Source organism: Tetrao urogallus (assembly GCF_951394365.1).
Source record: "Tetrao urogallus genome assembly, chromosome: 2".
In the NCBI taxonomy this organism is placed as follows: Eukaryota; Metazoa; Chordata; class Aves; order Galliformes; family Phasianidae; genus Tetrao; species Tetrao urogallus.
This window is the reverse complement of record NC_136814.1, coordinates 22,248,762-22,267,833: the sequence shown is the minus strand read 5'-3', so window position 1 is coordinate 22,267,833 and position 19,072 is coordinate 22,248,762. Positions and strand designations below refer to the sequence as shown.

The following is a 19,072-nucleotide window of genomic DNA, read 5'->3' as shown; positions in this document are numbered from 1 at the left end:
CCGAGGAAACGGCTGAAAGTTGTACCAGAGGAGGTTTAGGTTAGACATAAGGAAGAACTGTTTCTCTCAGGGAGTGGTCAGGCACTGGAATGGCTGCACGGGGAGGTGGTGGAGTCGCCGTCCCTGGCAGTGTTCAAGAGGCGTCTGGATGAGGAGCTGTGAGATACGGCTTAGTGCTTGTGGTAGCAATGGTAATGGGAGGACAGTTGGACTAGATGATCTTTCAGGTCATTTCCAACCTTGTGATTCTATGATTCTATGATGTTCCTATTAAAAATTATTATTTTGTAGTCAGTGAAAACAGGCTTAGTAGGCATTAGGGTGTGGTTAAGGTTTGACTTTCAGGAATATCATTCCAAAATATGTCCATTTAAAAGAGAATAAGGTCATGAATAGTGTAAATGTATTCAATATAAAGGAATCATAATAAAAATAAACTTTTTTCAGGAGTTTCTCAATATCATTAAAATAATCTCTTCAGCAGTTTTGCCAGTTCCTCCTTTAGGAGGATTTAGGAGTAGGTCATTTTGGCTTCTGTCCCACATGTGTCATGGGTGACATGAAAAGTATTGCTCCTTCAACATAATTGAAATGTATTCTTCCAATATTGTTCCCTTAGTGTCCTTACTAGGTATATCATGTGTTGTTTTCCTCTGTACTAGTTCTAACATTAAAATGCTTTGAACTAAAGTTTAGTATTTCTAGCAACAGCTTTGCTATTCCCTTATAAATAATTTGAGATATGTATAGCTATTGTTTTGTTGTTGCTATTGTAGTTCATTAAAAACAAAAGCAACAACAACAAACTTCTTGAAGAGAAATTCCAAGTTAGCTCTGCCACTCCTATCTGTTACAGGCTCTCTCTCTCTTTCTTTTTTTAATTTTTATTCTTCAAAATACTGAATATTCTTCAAAATACTGAAATTATTTTGGCATTTCATTGTGTTAGAAATATTTCTGATCTTTTGAGAATTCTTGTGTAGATGGTGGTTCCTTTGAAATGGGAAATTATGCTTTATGCATCATAAATATTTTTAGAAGTGTTTCTGCTAATTTGATTGTGTTTTTAATTTTCTCAGTATTAATTTTCTGTAAAACTCTTACAACTGGATTATCATTCACAACGCTAAGCCAAAGATACATTTACTTATTTAGCAAGTCTTCAGTTTATGTAGAATACTCTTTGAATAAAACAATCATTTGCATTTTCTTAAATGATAGATTTTGCTGCTTTTTCCTTTCCACTGCTTACAAGTTTTATTAAGAAGCCAATTACTTTTAATTCGTCAACATTTTTTAATGTTTTATTTTCAAATAGGTGGAGAACGAACCTGTGGTGTACATGAGCTAATCTGCATTAGAAAAGGTAAGCAACATTTTGTAAAAACTACTTTCCCAGCTTGTGAATTGCATTCGTGAGTTATCAGCTCCTTAATGTTAATGCCTTATTTTTTTTTAATTTTAGTGTTATGTATTTGTATTGCAAAATCTTTTGATGCTGACACCGTAAATTAAAAAAAAAAAAAATCATGAAATAAAGTAGAATTTTGAAATTGAAAAATAAAACATGCGTTGTCACAAAAAGGAAAGTATTTCCAATACTCACTGAGTTTCATGGGAGTTGTCATCTTTGTTCAGCAGTGGTAGGAAACCACAAAATACATAAACTTTAATCTCTGCCTTTTACTGTCGGATTTTTGTAGATTGGTTTGATTACAAGTAATGGTTGAATGTTGTGAGGATATTTTAAATAAGCGATGTAGTGGGCTGCCTGTTTCTTCCTATATTTTCTTGAGATCATAATGACTCATTCTATGAAAACAGCTTTATCAGTTATAAAACCTGTAATTGATAGAGTATGAAATAGGGCTGTGCTCAAGAGAAGGCTTTTATAGGTTTAAAGCTATAGAGTTAAAATGACCAAAGTTGCAGTTTGATGATAAGTTCAGTTCATAGAATGACTAGATACAGTTCTATGTTCTGCCCCACCCTTTGCCAGCCCAACACTCGTTTCTGCCTCCTTTGCAGTGCTGTTGCTGTTGAGTTCTGATCTGAAAGCTAATCTTATTAAAAAAAAAAAAAAAAAAAAAAAAGTTTCCTCAAGGATTAGTTTGTTGAATTGACTCACCATTAGGTCAGAAGAATGTTTCCATTGTAATTACTTAAAGGTTTTAGTAAAAATATTTATAAAAAAACCAAACTCATGTACATACTTTTTTCTACCCTCAAAGTTAAGTCTACCAGTTAAGGTAAAAAACAGCTTTATGGCCACAACTTGTCTTTTCCAAATAATTTATTGAAGGAGTGATATAGAGTTGTATGCCATTTGATTGTATTGCAATTAAAAATGCTTTTCTTTTAAGCTCTGAGTTATTGCATTAAAAAAAAAAAAATTAGAAACAACAAAACATCAAATTTGTTTTTTTGCCTTTATTGCCATCTCTGTCTTTCCATTGATGGATAAATCAGTGCCCATGGTGCTCTTTATTCCTTCTATAATAGGTTCTGTTTTTCTTTCTGAATAATGTAACTCATTGAACTAGAAAGTTCAGAAAGCCTGCTGATGGAGTTGCAGAGTGCATCAATCTTGCTCATCGCTATTTGTTTCAGGGTATTGTACTGAGTTAAGAAAAATATTTTCTGCATACTTGGAGGCAGCAGTTGTTTGTTTTTTGTTATAATTGCTGAGAAGATCAATTGAAGGGATGGCATTTTTTCTTTTTAAGGTTTTAGATATTTTAAACTTTTAATAATAGTTCCCTGGAATGTATTTTAGCATTGGTGGTTACTGGTTTACCTAAAGATAGGTGTGATTTAAAGAGAAGCATCCTGTTAGTACCATTTGTACTTGTGTTATGTTGGGTTCCTTTTTTCCTTAGACCGGTTTCCATGTGTATTCTTGTAGCCTTCTGTGCCCATATGCACAGCTACCTCGCAGTGCCCATATGTGCAGCTACCTCACTGACAAACTTCTTGTAATGTGGGAACAGGTGCATTTTTTAATCTGTCCTTTCTCTCTGCTTAACAAGTAGCATGTAAAGCATAATGCACTTGCCATCACACTGCATGCTTTTCAGTTCTGTAGTGTTTAGATTCCTTGCTTTTACTATATTGGTTACTTTATCTAAGACTTCACATCATCTGGTATGCATTCAAGATGTTTTGCTTTGTTCTGTCTGACACATGGCCTGGCCTACAGATGAATTTGTGTGCCAGGTGTCCAGGGTCTGGATCAGGATCTGAGTGCATGCTCCAGATTCATACTAACTACTCAGAACATGAAGGCCTTTCCAAACTGAGCACTTGTTGGAGTCTGGAGCAGGTCATATTGGGACCTTCTAGCTCTGTCCCTAATGCCCGGGATACTAATTTCAAGCTTATGTAGGAAAGAGCTGAAAAGTGCATATTTTGTGGCATAGAAATCTTCCACTTTGCAATATCTTGACCATGCTGTGAAAGCCAAGGCTTCTTTGGTTCATGAGCTCACTGTTAAAGTTTGATGGACAGTTAAGTTTTCAGACATAGGAAAAATCCCTGCAGTCTTGACTTGTTTGTGCAAAGTCATGTCTCCACTCCCTTTTCATTGGTGCCCGTGTGACTGTGGTACCAGGGGTGTACTCTCAAGCACTATTAGCATTTATTTATTCATTTTCCTCCATACATTTGACAAAAATACTCTGCATTTGCTATTTGCTTGAATCTTCTAGTGCTTTCTGCCTGGTAGTGGTACCAGAATACAGCTACCCAGTGACTGTAGTTACAGTACCCAAGTGGAACCCTTGAAGGAAAGATTAGTGGTAAATAATAACCAATGTGAGTAACCCAGTACCTTGTGCTTCATTTGCCCTGATTCTCATAGCCCTTCCAAATATTTTATCAAGAAGCAACTGATATAGTAAGCAGGATATTGCATCTTATTTGTCCTGTACTGAAAAGGGAAAAGCAAGCAAACTTGTCTTCAATGAATAATGCGAAGGAAAATCATTTTCAAGTTATGTAGTGTAATTAGAATTTATGCAAAGATTATAAAACTTGAAATACAGCTGTTAGTGGTGATTAATTTTTCATTCTGATTAGGAAACTAGCCTGTTCCTGAATTGTCTTTTTTTGCCAACTGATTTTTGCTGGGGAAGTAGGAACCTTGGGGTGACTGATGCTTAAATGGGGAAAGGGACCATAAATATTGTCAAGGCTAAGTGTGGCCACACTGTTTAGCTCAAATTATTCAGTTAAAACTTCTTTATATGTATATGAAGACATAACTGTAAAAATAAAGACCCAAAAAGAAACCGCTGCCTTTGAGGATATTCAGTTGTTAAAATTATATGAAATTTCACTTTTTTAAGAGCTTACCTTCATTACTTTTATTTTCTTAGATACTCCATGCTGCAGTACTGAGGCTGGAAACAATGCAGGAGGGTTGACTTCTCATTTCAAAACATCATAAAAGCTTCTTTGAAGTTAACAATTCTTCCACTGAAATAAAACTATTTTTGGTGGAAGATTTATTTTTAGCTTTTAAGACTTGAAAATTTGCCAGTACTGATTGTAATGCTTACTGAATATCTGCAATTATCTGAATCCTGGTGTGAATATGATGTCAGTATGGTGCCAGTACAGAACTCAGATTTGCTAACCAAAGGTGCTGTAATTGTCATCTTTAGGACTTGCTCCCACTTCACATAATGTTGTTGTGGTTTCGTAGATACACAAGATGGACTGTGTGGCAGGTCTGTTTCTAATCTGCACAAGAGGGTTTGCGGTACTTTTGCAGTGTCTTGCTTGTATGGTTTCCTTTTGCAGATTCATACATATTTGAGAAACGTGTCTAAAATATTGATGGCGGTAGGAAGACTTTTCTGGAAAACCTCAAAAACTGATTTGCATGTATTTTAAAATCAATGCTCATTTGAAGTATGTAACTATACTACACGTGTCTTGAAAATGTGCATATTTGGAAGCAATTATGTAACATCCAGTGGCTGCAGAATACAGAACCAGGTACTTCCCAGCTAAAGGAAGTATAATCAGTTTTTTAGAAATCTGGCATTGCAGCACTGAAATTTGTGACTTCTGTGTGCAATGTAGCTTAGTGGTTGCAATGTTTGTAAGTCTTCAAATGGACACACTGTTGAATTCTGGAAGCTGAAAAATTGGAAAATGTATTTTTCATTGTATTATAGAAGTAAACAAGACATTCATCTGTTTTTCATTTAATGCCAGTACATATACTTATTTTCAAATTCTTATCTGTTTGACAGTGTGAATTCACGGTGTGTCTAAGGAAAGAGGAGCCCTTCTTATCTTAGCAGTGGACTAATTTGCTTCATTCAGCCTCTTACAATTCCCGAAGTAGCAGAAGAAAGGAAAAAAGTTTTCTGAAATATATACATCTGCTGTTTATTCTAATATGGTGGAAGGTTTGCTTTTTTTCTGGCTGGTAACACCCAAATATTTTAAGAGTCACGAGAATTGTGTAAGCTGTTCCTTTGGTTATTTACCATGGACATGAACAGCCCAGAAAAATATATCTTTTTTTTTTTTTTTTTTTGTCTGTCCAGTGCTCTGTAGCTAGGCTGCTAGTTCAGCTTGGAACTGGCTGTTGTTAGATGTACTAGTGTTTTAATTGAGGCTGTTTTTCAAGTTCTGTTTGCACAAGTGAGAGACCGCTGATGAGTTTTTACAATATTGACCTGTAACTGAAGGGCTCTTCAATGTATTCTGATATGTACAATGTTCACTATATGATATAGAAGTTATATTAAAGCAAAAAATTAACGACCACAGTATCTTCAGGTCTCTTTCACCTTTCCCTGTTCATTTATGTAGTTTTGAAGAAATGTAAAGTGATGCTTCTAACTCAGTAATGTATTTTGTTTAATTGATGGAAACGTAGAGTATGTGACTGAGGTCTGAGTTGCACAGATTTTTTTATAATTATTTTAGTAAGACCTTTTTACTTTTGCAAGATGTTCTTTCTATTGTTGTAGCAGTCTTACAAACAAAGGAAATTATTCAGCAAACTGTCTTTGTGACTAATAATGGAACAGAAGTGCTCTTTAATATGCAAAAGAAAGAAGTTACAAGGAGACTCTGTCTTTGGCTGACAATGTAAGATGTCACTTTTAATAATAATTTTGAAAAGATAAGAAGGTATGAATTTTTGTTTTGCCAGAAAAATATTCTAAGTACAATGATGTACTCTTCAACTTTCTGCCCAACTATCCTCATCTGTTCACATGTATCTGAATGTTAAGTTGCCAATTGCATTTCACTGAAGTGGTAAAAATAGTATTTTTTAATGAGATTCCCTTTGTAACTAGAAACATACAACTACAGAAGTTAGAAATGGAAAGCACAAAGTTGACTATTTTATTTTTATTTTTTTAAATAGAGATAGAATTGATATCCTTGTATTAAAAGTCTAAACAACCCAGGCTACTTCTGTAATATACTCAGAAAATAGTAATTAACCCACTTGTTATGATGTTGAGAAACATATCAAATTTCATTTGTTTCTAGCCTGAAAAAATATGTATTTTGTTCCAGGAGTCCTAAACTTAACACACTTAGGTGATACAAGCGTAGCTACACATTCAAAAAATGAAAGTAATGGCATTAGGATTAACAACACTAGAGTAAATGCTAAATCTTATTCTCTGTGGAAGGCTAACTTGGATTTATACGTTTTGGACTAGTGAAAGTGTAATATGCAATAACTATTTTATCTGTGAGGTGATTGATGGCCACACAGGAAGCAGAGTATATTTCTGTTTCTTCTCCCATGCTTTTTAGTCTTCTGCAAACCAGCATCTACTGGGTTCTTGTAATTCAACTATCTCAGCTTCTTTTCTTCCTTAAACACAAAACCTGCTAAGAACTTTGCTATATCCAAATTCTAAGTTCCCAGCATTTTTTTTTTCAGATAACGTGTTCACACTGTAGCTTTAACTGCACAATACTTTGCTATGTGTTCTATTTAGTTGCTGTGCTGTCTAGTGATTCTGGATTGTCTCACACTTCATTGTAGAGAATTTTTGGAAATTTTTGTTTTTTAAAGACTTTTATCTTGTAATTCTTTTTTTGGCAGTATTGGTGGGTTCCTTTGTGGTAACTGTGAGGGCGTATACCACAAGTCTCTAGACCTGTGCAGCTCGTTTGGCTTTTGAATGAGGAGATTATTTGAGAGCTCCATTAAATGTCTGTAAGCACTGCTGTTCTCTCATCCACCATGGGGAGAATACAGGCATCTAACCTGCTGTGTGATTGCAACAGATTAATGGGATTTGAAGGTAATCAAGTCTATTCAGTATGTTTTTCCTAGGAGCAATAAAATGTTTCTTTTCAGAGATTTCTGTAGAGGTACTACTTACAAGGCAATGGATTCTGTACTGGAGGGAAAAGACACTGAGGGACTGGTAAATCAGCGGGGGTGGCAGGCTGAGCACTGGTCAGGATTTAGGAATGACAAGATTTCTGTCAAAAGTTTAAATCTGCCCTTTAGACTGTGGCTTCTGCTATTTCTAACTTTTTTCTTAGTACAGTGATATTTTGGAGCCCAAAATTCTCCTTTTCATACAGTGAAATTTATCTTTAAAAGACAGTTTTAGCTTGGTGATTTAGAAGAACCAGGAAAAAAATTCCTGTAAATGACAATCTGCAAAGGCAGCATGAAAGTTGCTACAAGTGTGTGGCATTTTGTGTGGATGTGTGAGCAGTTAACTTTGAACCAAAACCTTGCTAACGCTAACTTGCAAAGTATGTTGAACAATATTTGAAGTAGATGTTTAGTCAAGTGATGTAATGAAAATTACCTGAATTATTTTTATTTTTCAAAGTAAAGTATATTCCGAATTTCTTCCCATGTAAAGGAAATCCTGGGGTGTAGACAATAAAACAACTATTTTCACAGTAGTGCTTGTAATTAGATGCTAAGAAGAAGAGGGGGAAAAAAAAGTCAGACATTATCTCTGTATCAGTGCAGACAGTATGAAGTGACATAAGCCAATTGGTGATAAAGCTGCTGTTATTCCAGATGGCTTTCCACTAGAATAAAGATGACACTTGTATTATGGCAGGGTAGCTGTCGTGATACTGTAATTCTAGTAATGCTTTTCATGTAAACAAGCACATTTCTTTTTTTTTTTTTCTTAAATTTTGTGTTTGACTTCTTTTTCTTTATAAATTACCCTTTAAATGGCATCTTATATCACTTCAGATAATGTCAGTTTTCTGTTTTACACAGAATTACTTTAAGAAGTATATAAATAGAATTTTTAAAGGATATTGCTATTCCAAATAGAGAATTAAATAAGCACTCTCATCCTGATTTCTGACTTTCAAACTTCTTAAAGGTTAATGTTACCAAAAAATGTTAATAATTTTCTTATTAAGGAAGTACTCTTTCCAGTACTGCATTGAAATTCAGTTGTTTCATGTTTATCCTCACTTGGAGCTGCGTAATACTGGGTAACACGCTGGGCATAGAAATTTGAAGTGTTGAAATACAGGTATGTTGTGTTGCATGTGCTTATAATTTGTGCCAGAGTGTGTTAAATTGCTGTATAATGAGATGGAGAAGAAAGAAATGCACAGGAAAGTATGGACTAAGACTGGCATTATAGACATGCATTATCATAATCAGCTGACAGCCATAGTAAATGCCTAAATTAGAAAGTCTGTACTCCGGAAGGAAGGCAAATTCAGGTTTGAATTGAAGGGAGCAGGCACAATCTTTATACAGAAAAAGGTTGTTGTTTTGTTTTGTTTTGTTTTTAAACAAGTAAACAACAACAAGAACAAACCACAACAAACACCTTGATAGATGGAATTTAATTGCTTGTTTTGTTTTGAGATGTGCTCAAATACTTTTCCTGATGCTTCTTTTGGTGAAGCGTGAAAGGAATCAGTAACTCTTAGAAAGGAATTAATACAGTTTTGGTGTTTCTGATGAGAGAAGAAAGGTTAACACAACTTGACACAAAAGACATAGGAGGTGTGTTTTGACTTTTGGCAAGTTTACTAAAAACATCTTCTTAGATCTCTGAGTCTTTCAATGAGTTTTACAGAAGCATCAACTACTCAGTTTTTGTGGTTAAGTTGCTTCTGGTTTTTTTGTTTGTTTGTTTGTTTTGTTTTCTTCTTTTAATACAGGGAAGTATTTTAATAACATCAGCTGCCACATGGAGTTTGGCCTGTTTGTAAAACAGTACATATAGTTAAGAATTCCAGGTCTTCTAACACAACACTGTGTAAAGTATTTCCCTCTGTGATTCTGCTTAGCCTAGGCTAGCTAAATTCTAGTTGGTTGCTGCCTTTCTAAATAAAAGATGAGCATACCTTTTTTTCATTTCAAATGCTTTTGTGCTCCGATCTCAAAGGCAGTTGAATTTCTTTGCATTGTCCCCTAGTTACTTTAATTTGTGCACAGGAAGGATAGCATTGCATTTGTAAATGAATAATTAAAACATCTCTGGCTTTGTGCTGCACTCGCTAGGTGAGCAGCATGATGTGGAGTGAGAGGTCTGAAAATAACTGACTGGACAATACAGATATTAAATATAGTATAAGTTAGTGCATGTAGATATGTGGTAATAACCCTGCATCTTTTTTAGTATATCTGAGGGTTATTATTGGTGTTCTATGACATTTATTTGAAGATGTTCATGTTTTCTGAAGAGTCTGAAACTTTTTTTTTTAAAGAAAAATCATGAAGTGGCAGGTAATATTTTTCTATTGGAGAAAGAGATAGTAATTCAATATTTAGGATGAAGACATGGTAAGTTTCTGTTTTCTAATAATTATCATTCTAGTGATAATAACAAAAGTAAATTAAAGTTAATTTAATACTTCTGTAATGAGTATAACTTACGTCATTTCCGTAGCCAGCAATTCAATTAATCCTAATAGCTTTGTAGTATGACATTTGTTCCTTTCACATTTCTAAAGCTCTGTTATGTTGTTATAAATTTAAACATTCATTGCTGTTTTTCCTTAAGAGTTGAGGATAATTATGAAGTCCAAGAAGTAGGATGTTTTTGAAATTTGAATGTGAAAGATGACGAGTGAAGAATTGCCCTTCTGCTGCTATGTGGTTCTAAAAGAAACTGTGGGGAATCTCAGAGCATTTTAAGAATGCTTTTCACTCTACAGTCATTGCCCAAACCAATTTTGAATTGATCACAAAGTGTTTTGGATCAGCCTAATTGCTGTGATGAGTGTGGCATGGATGGATTTTGCATGGAAGCATATATATTTTTTTTCTTCTATTTACATAGTATAACTGGTTGAAATGTAACTTCAATTGGGAGAAATTAACTGAAGGGTTAGTGTGATATATATAAAACATTTGTTCACAGAATCTGTACACATTTATATGTGGAAAATTGAAGTACAATTTTTTTCCTGGCTACATAATGGTATTTTTCTGGCTATATATGGTATTATAGTAAAGGCTTTGACTTGATGATATATTTAATCTGTGAACAAGCATTTTAAAGATTCTTTATGTGGAATCAAATTGAATCTACAACATAATTTTTAAGTCTTATTTCATGCTGATTTACATGCGCTGTTAGTGAAGCTGCAGCTAAAGTTACATCCTTTCCCTTTTACAAAGTATCAGCCACTGTTTTATTTCACCCCAGAAAGATGTCATCAGATACAGTGTTTCCATAGAGAGCCACACAGTTTGTGTACAGACTGCCTTTTAACTAATTTGTATCCAGGAAGCACTCAAGAAAAATTAAAAAGCATTGTGTTTTCAAGCTACTTTTCTAATAAGGTAACAGTTAATCTAATTAAAGAAGAACGATCCTTGCCCTTTACTGTGAGTCATAGGCTCATGGAATTATTGGATTACTGTTGTCTCCTGCTCGGTGCATCTCTGGTGTTGAATTTGGGCAAAGTTGCTTAGAACGACCTGCTTCAGTAACAAAGCAGTTGTATTCACAGATAAATTTCTGTGGTCTCATTTGCTTTATCTTTTTCTTCCACCTGATCTGTCTGTTTTCTGTTTTCACTTTCCAACTTTTTCTGTGCACTCCATGCTAACCTTAACTCATACCTTCTATTTTCCTGCTAGGCCTCATTAGCTTGTGCCTAATTGCCTCTTTTCGCTTAATTTTCACTTCTTTTGGTGCCTGGTTTCTTGTGTATTGCAGCCTCCTCTGTCTGCCTCTGTCTTTGACAGATATTAGAACTGGAAATTACTGAAGAAAGGTGCTCTGCTCTCAACCCACTCTCTAGTCCTTTAAGGGTTAGAATCAGTAACTCAAAGAAATTGAATATCATTCTGTCAACCCTGGGCATTATCAGTCATCCATATACTGCCTTGGGAAGGAATGGAGCACGTTTCCTCCCAGCACAATCTTGGGAGATTTTATCTGTTAGACTTAAAGGAAAAATTGGAAGATAGTAAACTGAGGTTGTTTTGTTTTTCTTCAAAATTTCAAAGCTTTTCCATATTTAGGAAAGTTTCTTGAAGATGATAAAAGGATGCCTGACATGGGCCAAATTTACCTTGCTCTCAAACAGGGAACACTAGGTGAAGCCTTCCGCCTGCGGAAGACCTCATACAGGTGTTCGCAATCGTTAGGGACTCAACGGTCTGTCCATCTACCTCGGTGCACACCAATGTGGTGTATGGTAAAATGGCACTTACTGCAAGCAACACACTCTTCTTATAGTTGTCCCTTATATCACTGTGCTACCAATCACCCTTGCTACGGTTATCTGTGCCCAATAGACGTGTGGCATGTCTTGTCTTGCCATGTCTCATCATGGTTTCTCATGAGTCAAGGAGCCCCCGCAGAGCCTGATGATTGTTACAGCCCCCCTTTCACGTATTCGCTAACCACGCAAGGGGGCCCACACAGATTACGCCTGGTTACGCCTGGTGACCTTGACAGCCCCCACTTTACGTATTTCGTTGACTACATCTCTAACTTGCGTATTTTGTTAACTACATCTCCCCCTCCCTAAGCTCAAGCAAATCTACTACAACTCGAGAGGACCCTAACCGCGTACAACCCGAAATCCCCGCATTGCGCCTATACATGCCATTGTCCTCTCGGTTAAGCCTTGCCCCGTTACATCGCGATTTGCCAAATAATCCTACCCTAATGTCTTAAACCATACTTATAAATGTAATATACCTATATGCCTATATATAATATGACTATAAGCGTAAAGCATATTAATATTAGACCTAATACAACTATAACTGAATACAGAATAGAGTTAAACAGAGTTAAACATTCCCGTCGCTTTGGTGGACCATCCCATGAGCACTTGCCATCAGTGATGTTCTCCGTCCTTCTTTACTCTCTCTAGGACACGATGTATCTCTTCTGTGTCATGGTGAACGGTGATCAAGGTTTTCTGTCCATTATCTCTTACATGTTTCAGCAACTGGTGCAGGTCGTCATGTTGCAAAAGCTTCCTTACCAAGTTCCTTCCTTGGTAAGCCAAAACGAGATTCATCCCACTTGGAACAGGTGATAGGTCTTTAATCACCGTGTAATTATCCTGCAAGAACTGATGTGATGTCACTGACACTTAATAATTAAAGCCACATCCTACAATACTAATAAAGTTATAGACAGAGAGATTAGAGATTAGAGTGATTGCTGATAGCTTCAGTGGCACTATCTATGAGTGTGAAATTACAAAGATCCTTATACAAACATAACCTTTCCCAGTATATACCAACATTGTCTCAGGTACCTGTTGGAGTGTACCTCAAAATGAAAAACATTTGTTCAATAACAAGGCAGATGTCTCAGGCTTTGAGAGCATTGCTCTCACAAACCAACCGTATGAAATTGCTTGTTCTCCAGGCCTCAATCTGGCCACCTGTCCATGAAGGGAACCCATTCTGATGCCCACAGTGCATACTGCACTGGCTTAAGCACCATGCACATCAGATTTGTTACATGCTGAAAGAGAAGGCCTGATGCTGTCAGGACTTCTAATGCATTTAAAGTGAGGGGTGATTTCAATTCCTGTTTCTCTGCACAATCTATCAGGTGTGTGATGTCTTTCGGATCAAGGAGTACCCTTTCTGGGTCTCTGTTATCATTCCCTACTATCGGGAAGGTCTCTAGTACTCTTCCTTCCTTTATCAGGCTAGATCTAAACTTCCCACAATCTGTTAGTGTGTCTCTCTTAAATCCCAAATGCAAATTCACCTCTCTCCTTTTGCTATCCTTTTCAGTCACAGCTGGAAGCTGCGGGCTCCGCACCGTTCCCACTGTGCCCATCTCCCTTTGATCATGCACTGACTGTTGTAGAGGCTTCTGATTGGTTGCATGCGCACTCAATCTTGTAAAAGGATGTGTGGGTCGAGTCAATGGGTCTGAACACTGTGGCAGAGAGTGGGTCCGGAGACTATCATTATTTCTTTCTCCGTCGGGTGCAACCTGAGCAGAGGGCGCCGGCCGGACGCCACCTACTCCTTCAGACGCAGTCAGGGTGGACAGTGCTGGCCGGACACTATCATCCCAGCGCCTGTAACTTACATCGCTTCCCTTTCTCTCTGCTGTTTTTTCTTCTACCACCTCCCTAACTTTTGACCAATCCGTACCCAGGCCTTTCCAGCAGTCCCCACCCCCCTGGGTGTTACTGCATTCCACCTCCTGAGAGGAGACAGCAAGTGTGCCATCCCAGCTCACTATTCCCCCTGCCCCCACAGGTGGTGTTAGGTTACACAGAGAAGGATACAGCGGTTGTCCTGGAAACGGCTGGGGAGTTTCGGCGACCTTGGATTCCTGCACTTGAGCCGTTTTGCAAGATAAAAGTGCAGACAGTTCAGCGCAGTCTTCTTCTACTTGTTTATGCGAAGCTCGAGCCGAGGGGGGAGCAGAAGGGGGTGCCGATGGTGCGGACGAGATGTTAGTCGCCATAGCTGAGAGCATATTTGCGGTGTTCTCTTCCTCAGGGGACCTGCAAGAAAGTACGCTTCCCGCGCCGTTTCTCACGGTGTTATTAAATTCCAAACCCATCATAACGCGCGCAGCTTCAGGAATTCTATCTTCTTCTCTCGCGGCTCGGAGAGCGCCGAGGACCAACCCCCAGATTTTCAACTCTCCTGACTTCCCGAGTACCATCGCCCGCTGGGAAAGCGCTGCGGTGATGGGATCCCAGGACCCCGGGGTATACAAATCTGAGGGAGATGTAAGCAGTCCCTCCTTTTGTAAAAGGGACAACATTGCCCCTATTTCCTTCTTAGAAGGAGAAGTTTTCCCGCAATAGGTCTTACACGCGGACGAAATCACCTTTATGACGGCCTCCATATTCACTCCGCCGGACGTTTCTTTTCCCGCGGATCGCACAACCACCGGGCTCCTCTTCCGATGGTCTCCTGGGTCCTCGGCAGGTCAAACGGACTCGCGCGCAGAGCCCCCTCCGACGCTACCCAGCTTCCACTCTCCTAAGCCGCAGCCCCCTCTTCTAGGGTCATCGTCTCCTTCCCCAAGGGAGACGGATGAGAGTAGGATCGCCACGCCGCCTGTGGCCGACCACTATTCCCTAACGATCACGTCGGGGTCACCAAATGAAGCCTTCCGCCTGCGGAAGACCTCATACAGGTGTTCGCAATCGTTAGGGACTCAACGGTCTGTCCATCTACCTCGGTGCACACCAATGTGGTGTATGGTAAAATGGCACTTACTGCAAGCAACACACTCTTCTTATAGTTGTCCCTTATATCACTGTGCTACCAATCACCCTTGCTACGGTTATCTGTGCCCAATAGACGTGTGGCATGTCTTGTCTTGCCATGTCTCATCATGGTTTCTCATGAGTCAAGGAGCCCCCGCAGAGCCTGATGATTGTTACAGCCCCCCTTTCACGTATTCGCTAACCACGCAAGGGGGCCCACACAGATTACGCCTGGTTACGCCTGATGACCTTGACAGCCCCCACTTTACGTATTTCGTTGACTACATCTCTAACTTGCGTATTTTGTTAACTACAACTAGGGTATTTTTTTAATTATTATTTTTTAAAAAGTCCTTATTTTCTTCTCATTCTTGGTTATAACACAATGATTTTTTGAAACTTAAACAAAAAGAAAAATCCTTCAGTTTGAGGCAGAGTTGCCACTGTCTTATGCTGTAACAAGTGATTTTAATAAAGTAATAACTCCAATCTTTGAATAGAGTAGCAGGTGATCCAAATAGAAAGTACTACCAAGACCTTTCATAACTCAAAGTATTTCTCTATTTGTTCAGATAAATGAAAACATAAATATAGCCTTCTTTCCTCTCTGGTCTGGACTGGAATCCTACCTTTTACACCTTGATGCTCTGTGTGATAGCAGAATGTCTCATCTTGAAGTACTAATGGGGGAATTTGTAGCTCTGTAAATCTCTATTTCTGTTATGCTATCTGAAATTGTAAACATGTCACACCCGCTCTCCCCTGTTGCACTGTTTGTTTGTTTGTTCTACTCTACTCCTATTCAGCAGTCATCCTTTCTTATATTTTTTGTTTTGTCTTGGACTTTAATGGTTTGGAAGGTGAAGGTCAAATTTCAAAGCTTTCCAATCATTTCTAGCTTTGCCTTCAGTTTTTCACGAGACAGTGTTCCCAACTTAATTGACTGAATTAAGAGTTGCTTGTGTTTTTCCTAACTCTTCTTATATAATCTAGTAAAACATGAAAAGCACTTACTGAAGTTTGACTAAATAGAGTTTGACTAATAGAGTTTTAGTTTAATCGGGGTTTCTACTTCATTCCTTTGGGACTATTTTTCTTGACATTTTGGTATTTTTTTCAGAAATTTTGCCCAGATGGGTTCTTTGAAACTATTGGGAAGTTCATTCTCTTCTGAAGTTGTTAAGTAGAAAGGCAATGAATTTGAGTACAATATTACACAATCCCTTTGATCAGAGATTGCAAATTTCTTTTTTTTTTTTCTTTTCCCCAATGTTTCAGATAGGCCTGGATGTCCTGCTCAAAGTTAGTCAAAGTTCAAATCAGACCAGTTCATCTTAGATTGTGAAAGGTGCATTTTTTGTATCTTTTGTTTTTGTGTTTTTGTTGCTGTTGTTTTTTTAAAGAAACAACGTGACAATAAAAAATGGTCCCTATCATCCTGCAAATGACACTGCCAAACACTGCCAAAACTGAGGGGCTGGTGGAACTGTTTGTGTTTCTCAGTCAGCACTTTTGCAGAGATGAGTAAGCTCAGATTTACTAAGGTCATAGGCAGATGCAGAGAGTAATTTAATTTGGAAGACTCCTGGGAAAGTCACGTGCAGTTCAGCCCCCGACTCAAAGCAGGACTGACTTTAAAGTTAGGTTCTGTAACCTGTCGAGGGCATCTGGTCCAGTGCTGAACACCTCTTATTCCGGGTTTTCCCCCATCCTATATCCAACTAGAGCTTTCCTTGTTTCTTCTACTTGTCCTTTTTCATTACATCTCTGTGAATACAGTCTGCTGGTAAGTTTTCTTTAATATTGTCTCCTTCTATATAATGAAAGATATTGGCACACAGTATTACACTCCTAACATGAAATGCTAGGGACTTCACAAATGGAATTAATAACCCTAATAAATCCTTATAAGTTTTCTCTAACTAGCAAAAGGCTCCTACAAATAATCAGATTGCTCCTAAGTACTTTTGTCCCCATTTGTCCCATTTGGTACATCCTTTCCCAAATTTTGTATTTCTAAAATATTTTCCTAAGTAATCTTGGCCATTATGTCGTTACTGATGTACTTAGGTCCTGATGAACTTGCAAGATTCTGTCCCTGCAAAAGGTGCCCTGAAGTCTCTTTCATTTATCTGCTTCGTAGTGGTTACATATTCTTTATTTTATACAGTGAGACGTGTCAGTCTACTTCAGTCTTGATTCCACTACCTATTTCAGTGAAGTATGCTTTATTTCCATCTGCCTTACCTCTTTCTCATTTTATATAAAGTGGCACAAGTACCATGTTAAAGAACATACTGTTACGTGGTTGATTTGTTTTTGGGTTGGTTTGGTTTTTTTTTTTTACTTTCTGCTTTCTTGCTCCCATAGAATCCTGTTTGTCAGGGAGTGATGAGGTCCAGCTGGCTCTTAAGGAAGGAGGAGCAAAAAGCTGAATATAACAAAGCTGGCAGAGGCAATGGCCTTACCAGCAAGGACACAGTCCCTTCCCTTTTTCATTCTCCTTTTTATCCTGTTGTGCTGTCTCCAAATCTCCAGCCCCTTCCAGGGAAAGGGAATGCTCTTGAATCCCATATGCTGCTCTTCCTCAAGTGTTCCATCAAAAATTTCAGCTTGGTACATGCTAACAATATCCTCATTTTCTGCAGAGGCCCAGACTTGTTACTGGGGTCCAGTAGTGCTGCAGATCCTCTAGCAAGCTCTTACAATGTCAGTTGTCCCTTACTAAGACCACATATTTTCTGTTCTTTGAAAAGATGACTGGAAGAAGAAGAAAAGCTGTTGAGATTCAACAGTGTTAAATATGTACTCAAATGGAAAAGCTGATATTTCAGTTATATCGTATATATTTTGAATGTTAGTAGTATTTACTAATAACCAATTCTGACAAATATAAAAACTTCTGCAAGTTGCACTTACAATAGACTGGTTTTTTATAATGTGTCCTTCTCTGTTTCTTTTAGTATCTCCTGAAGCAATTGGATTCCTGTCTGCAGTTGGGGTATTCATTATCCTCATGTTGCTACTTTTCCTATATATTAATAAGAAGATGTGTTTTGAAAATGTTGGTGGTTTCCCTGATCTTGATTCAGGATACCCTACAAGAAAGAATTCACAAGATAAGCTTTGTAAGTATCTGAAATAGAATGTATTGGACATCAAGTTATAAGAGCCTGAGAAAATTTTTGTGGAAATACACAAGTAATCACTTGATTGAAGTGATGAAATAATGCAGTGTTGACTTTTCCCTGTGATTTTGCACTACGTAGAGGGGAGGAAACCTTTATAATCACAAACTGGAGAAAATCAACAGATTTATAACTCGAGAGTTCACATTTACTTATGGGAAGATATTTCTTTTGCGCTGTGTGAATACCCTTGAATGCATTTTTAACATCATTTAATTATGTACAATTAAATCTGAAGTAAGTTTGTGACTAGAATTTTTTTTTTTCCATTAAGCATTTTTAAATCCTTCGCTGACTTTTTGTATAAGGTGTTTACTCACCTGGAAAATAATTTTAAAGATGTAAAACATCAGAAAATAAATCAATCAAACTAATAAGTTTTTTCTATTCTTTTTAAATATTGTCCTTGGAAATAGTATTGATAAATGAGAGAAGAGCAGACCTACTAGAATATATTGAGGGTTAGTAAAATAGCCCCGTACTAGTACTAGTATGTCTGTACTTTTGGGCTGCAGATACTGAATGGGCTTTGTTAGCTGTCTTGAGTGGAAGATACAGGCACTAGAGAAGAGAATGGGAAATTTGAGGCTTTTTTGTCTTCTGCCTTTTTGAAAGGCACAGCTGAATTTTTGAGGTTTGGTGGGGGTTTTTTGGGGTTTTGTTTTTTTTTTTTTTTTTTTTTTTTTTTTAGACAGAAGTAGTTGTTGCCCCTGAAAGTCAAATATTCTTTCTCAAATTTCTTTTTGCTGCAGAACAAGTCTTCATGATTTGATATATGTTATGTAAAACACAACGATAATTTTTGGGGTCAGGAAGTCTCCGTGATGTGAGCTTTTATGCAAATAGTGTGTTAAAGGGTTATTGTACTGTGAAAAGTGTATTGTTCTTGAAAGGGCATCATTAAATGTCTCACAACTTCTTCTTTGCAGGTTAGAATAAAAATACATGTTCCTTCCTCACACAGTTGTCTTACTTTTGAGAATAATGGATTTTATTATTGCTAGTTGATGCTGCAGATGATGAAAGACTGTCATTTTGCTGGTTGGTTATGGATTCATTTCAAGATATTTATTTATGCTGCTTTCTGATTATTTTCAATGCATATTGAATGGAAAACGCAAAGCAGCAGCCTCCCCTGGTAAACATAGTGAGTTTGAGGTAGCAAAAGAAAATAGCTATGAAATAGAACTTGAAGAAATGGAGTTGATCTGTTTATGAAACAG

General features: G+C 37.4%; 1 protein-coding gene across 2 annotated transcripts in view; it reads left to right on the top strand.

Annotated features, from left to right (window-relative positions):
- Positions 1 to 1,323: 1,323 nt before the first annotated feature.
- Positions 1,324 to 19,072, top strand: part of SYT14 (synaptotagmin 14) — a gene marked incomplete at both ends in the record, with an annotated part of 68,800 nt that continues 51,051 nt past the window's right edge. For both annotated transcript variants that reach the window (XM_079532891.1, XM_079532890.1), the window contains 2 exons: positions 1,324 to 1,366; positions 17,625 to 17,789. In XM_079532891.1, the coding sequence (XP_079389017.1) occupies positions 17,678 to 17,789 (112 nt within the window). The remainder of the gene's footprint in view (positions 1,367 to 17,624; positions 17,790 to 19,072) is intronic.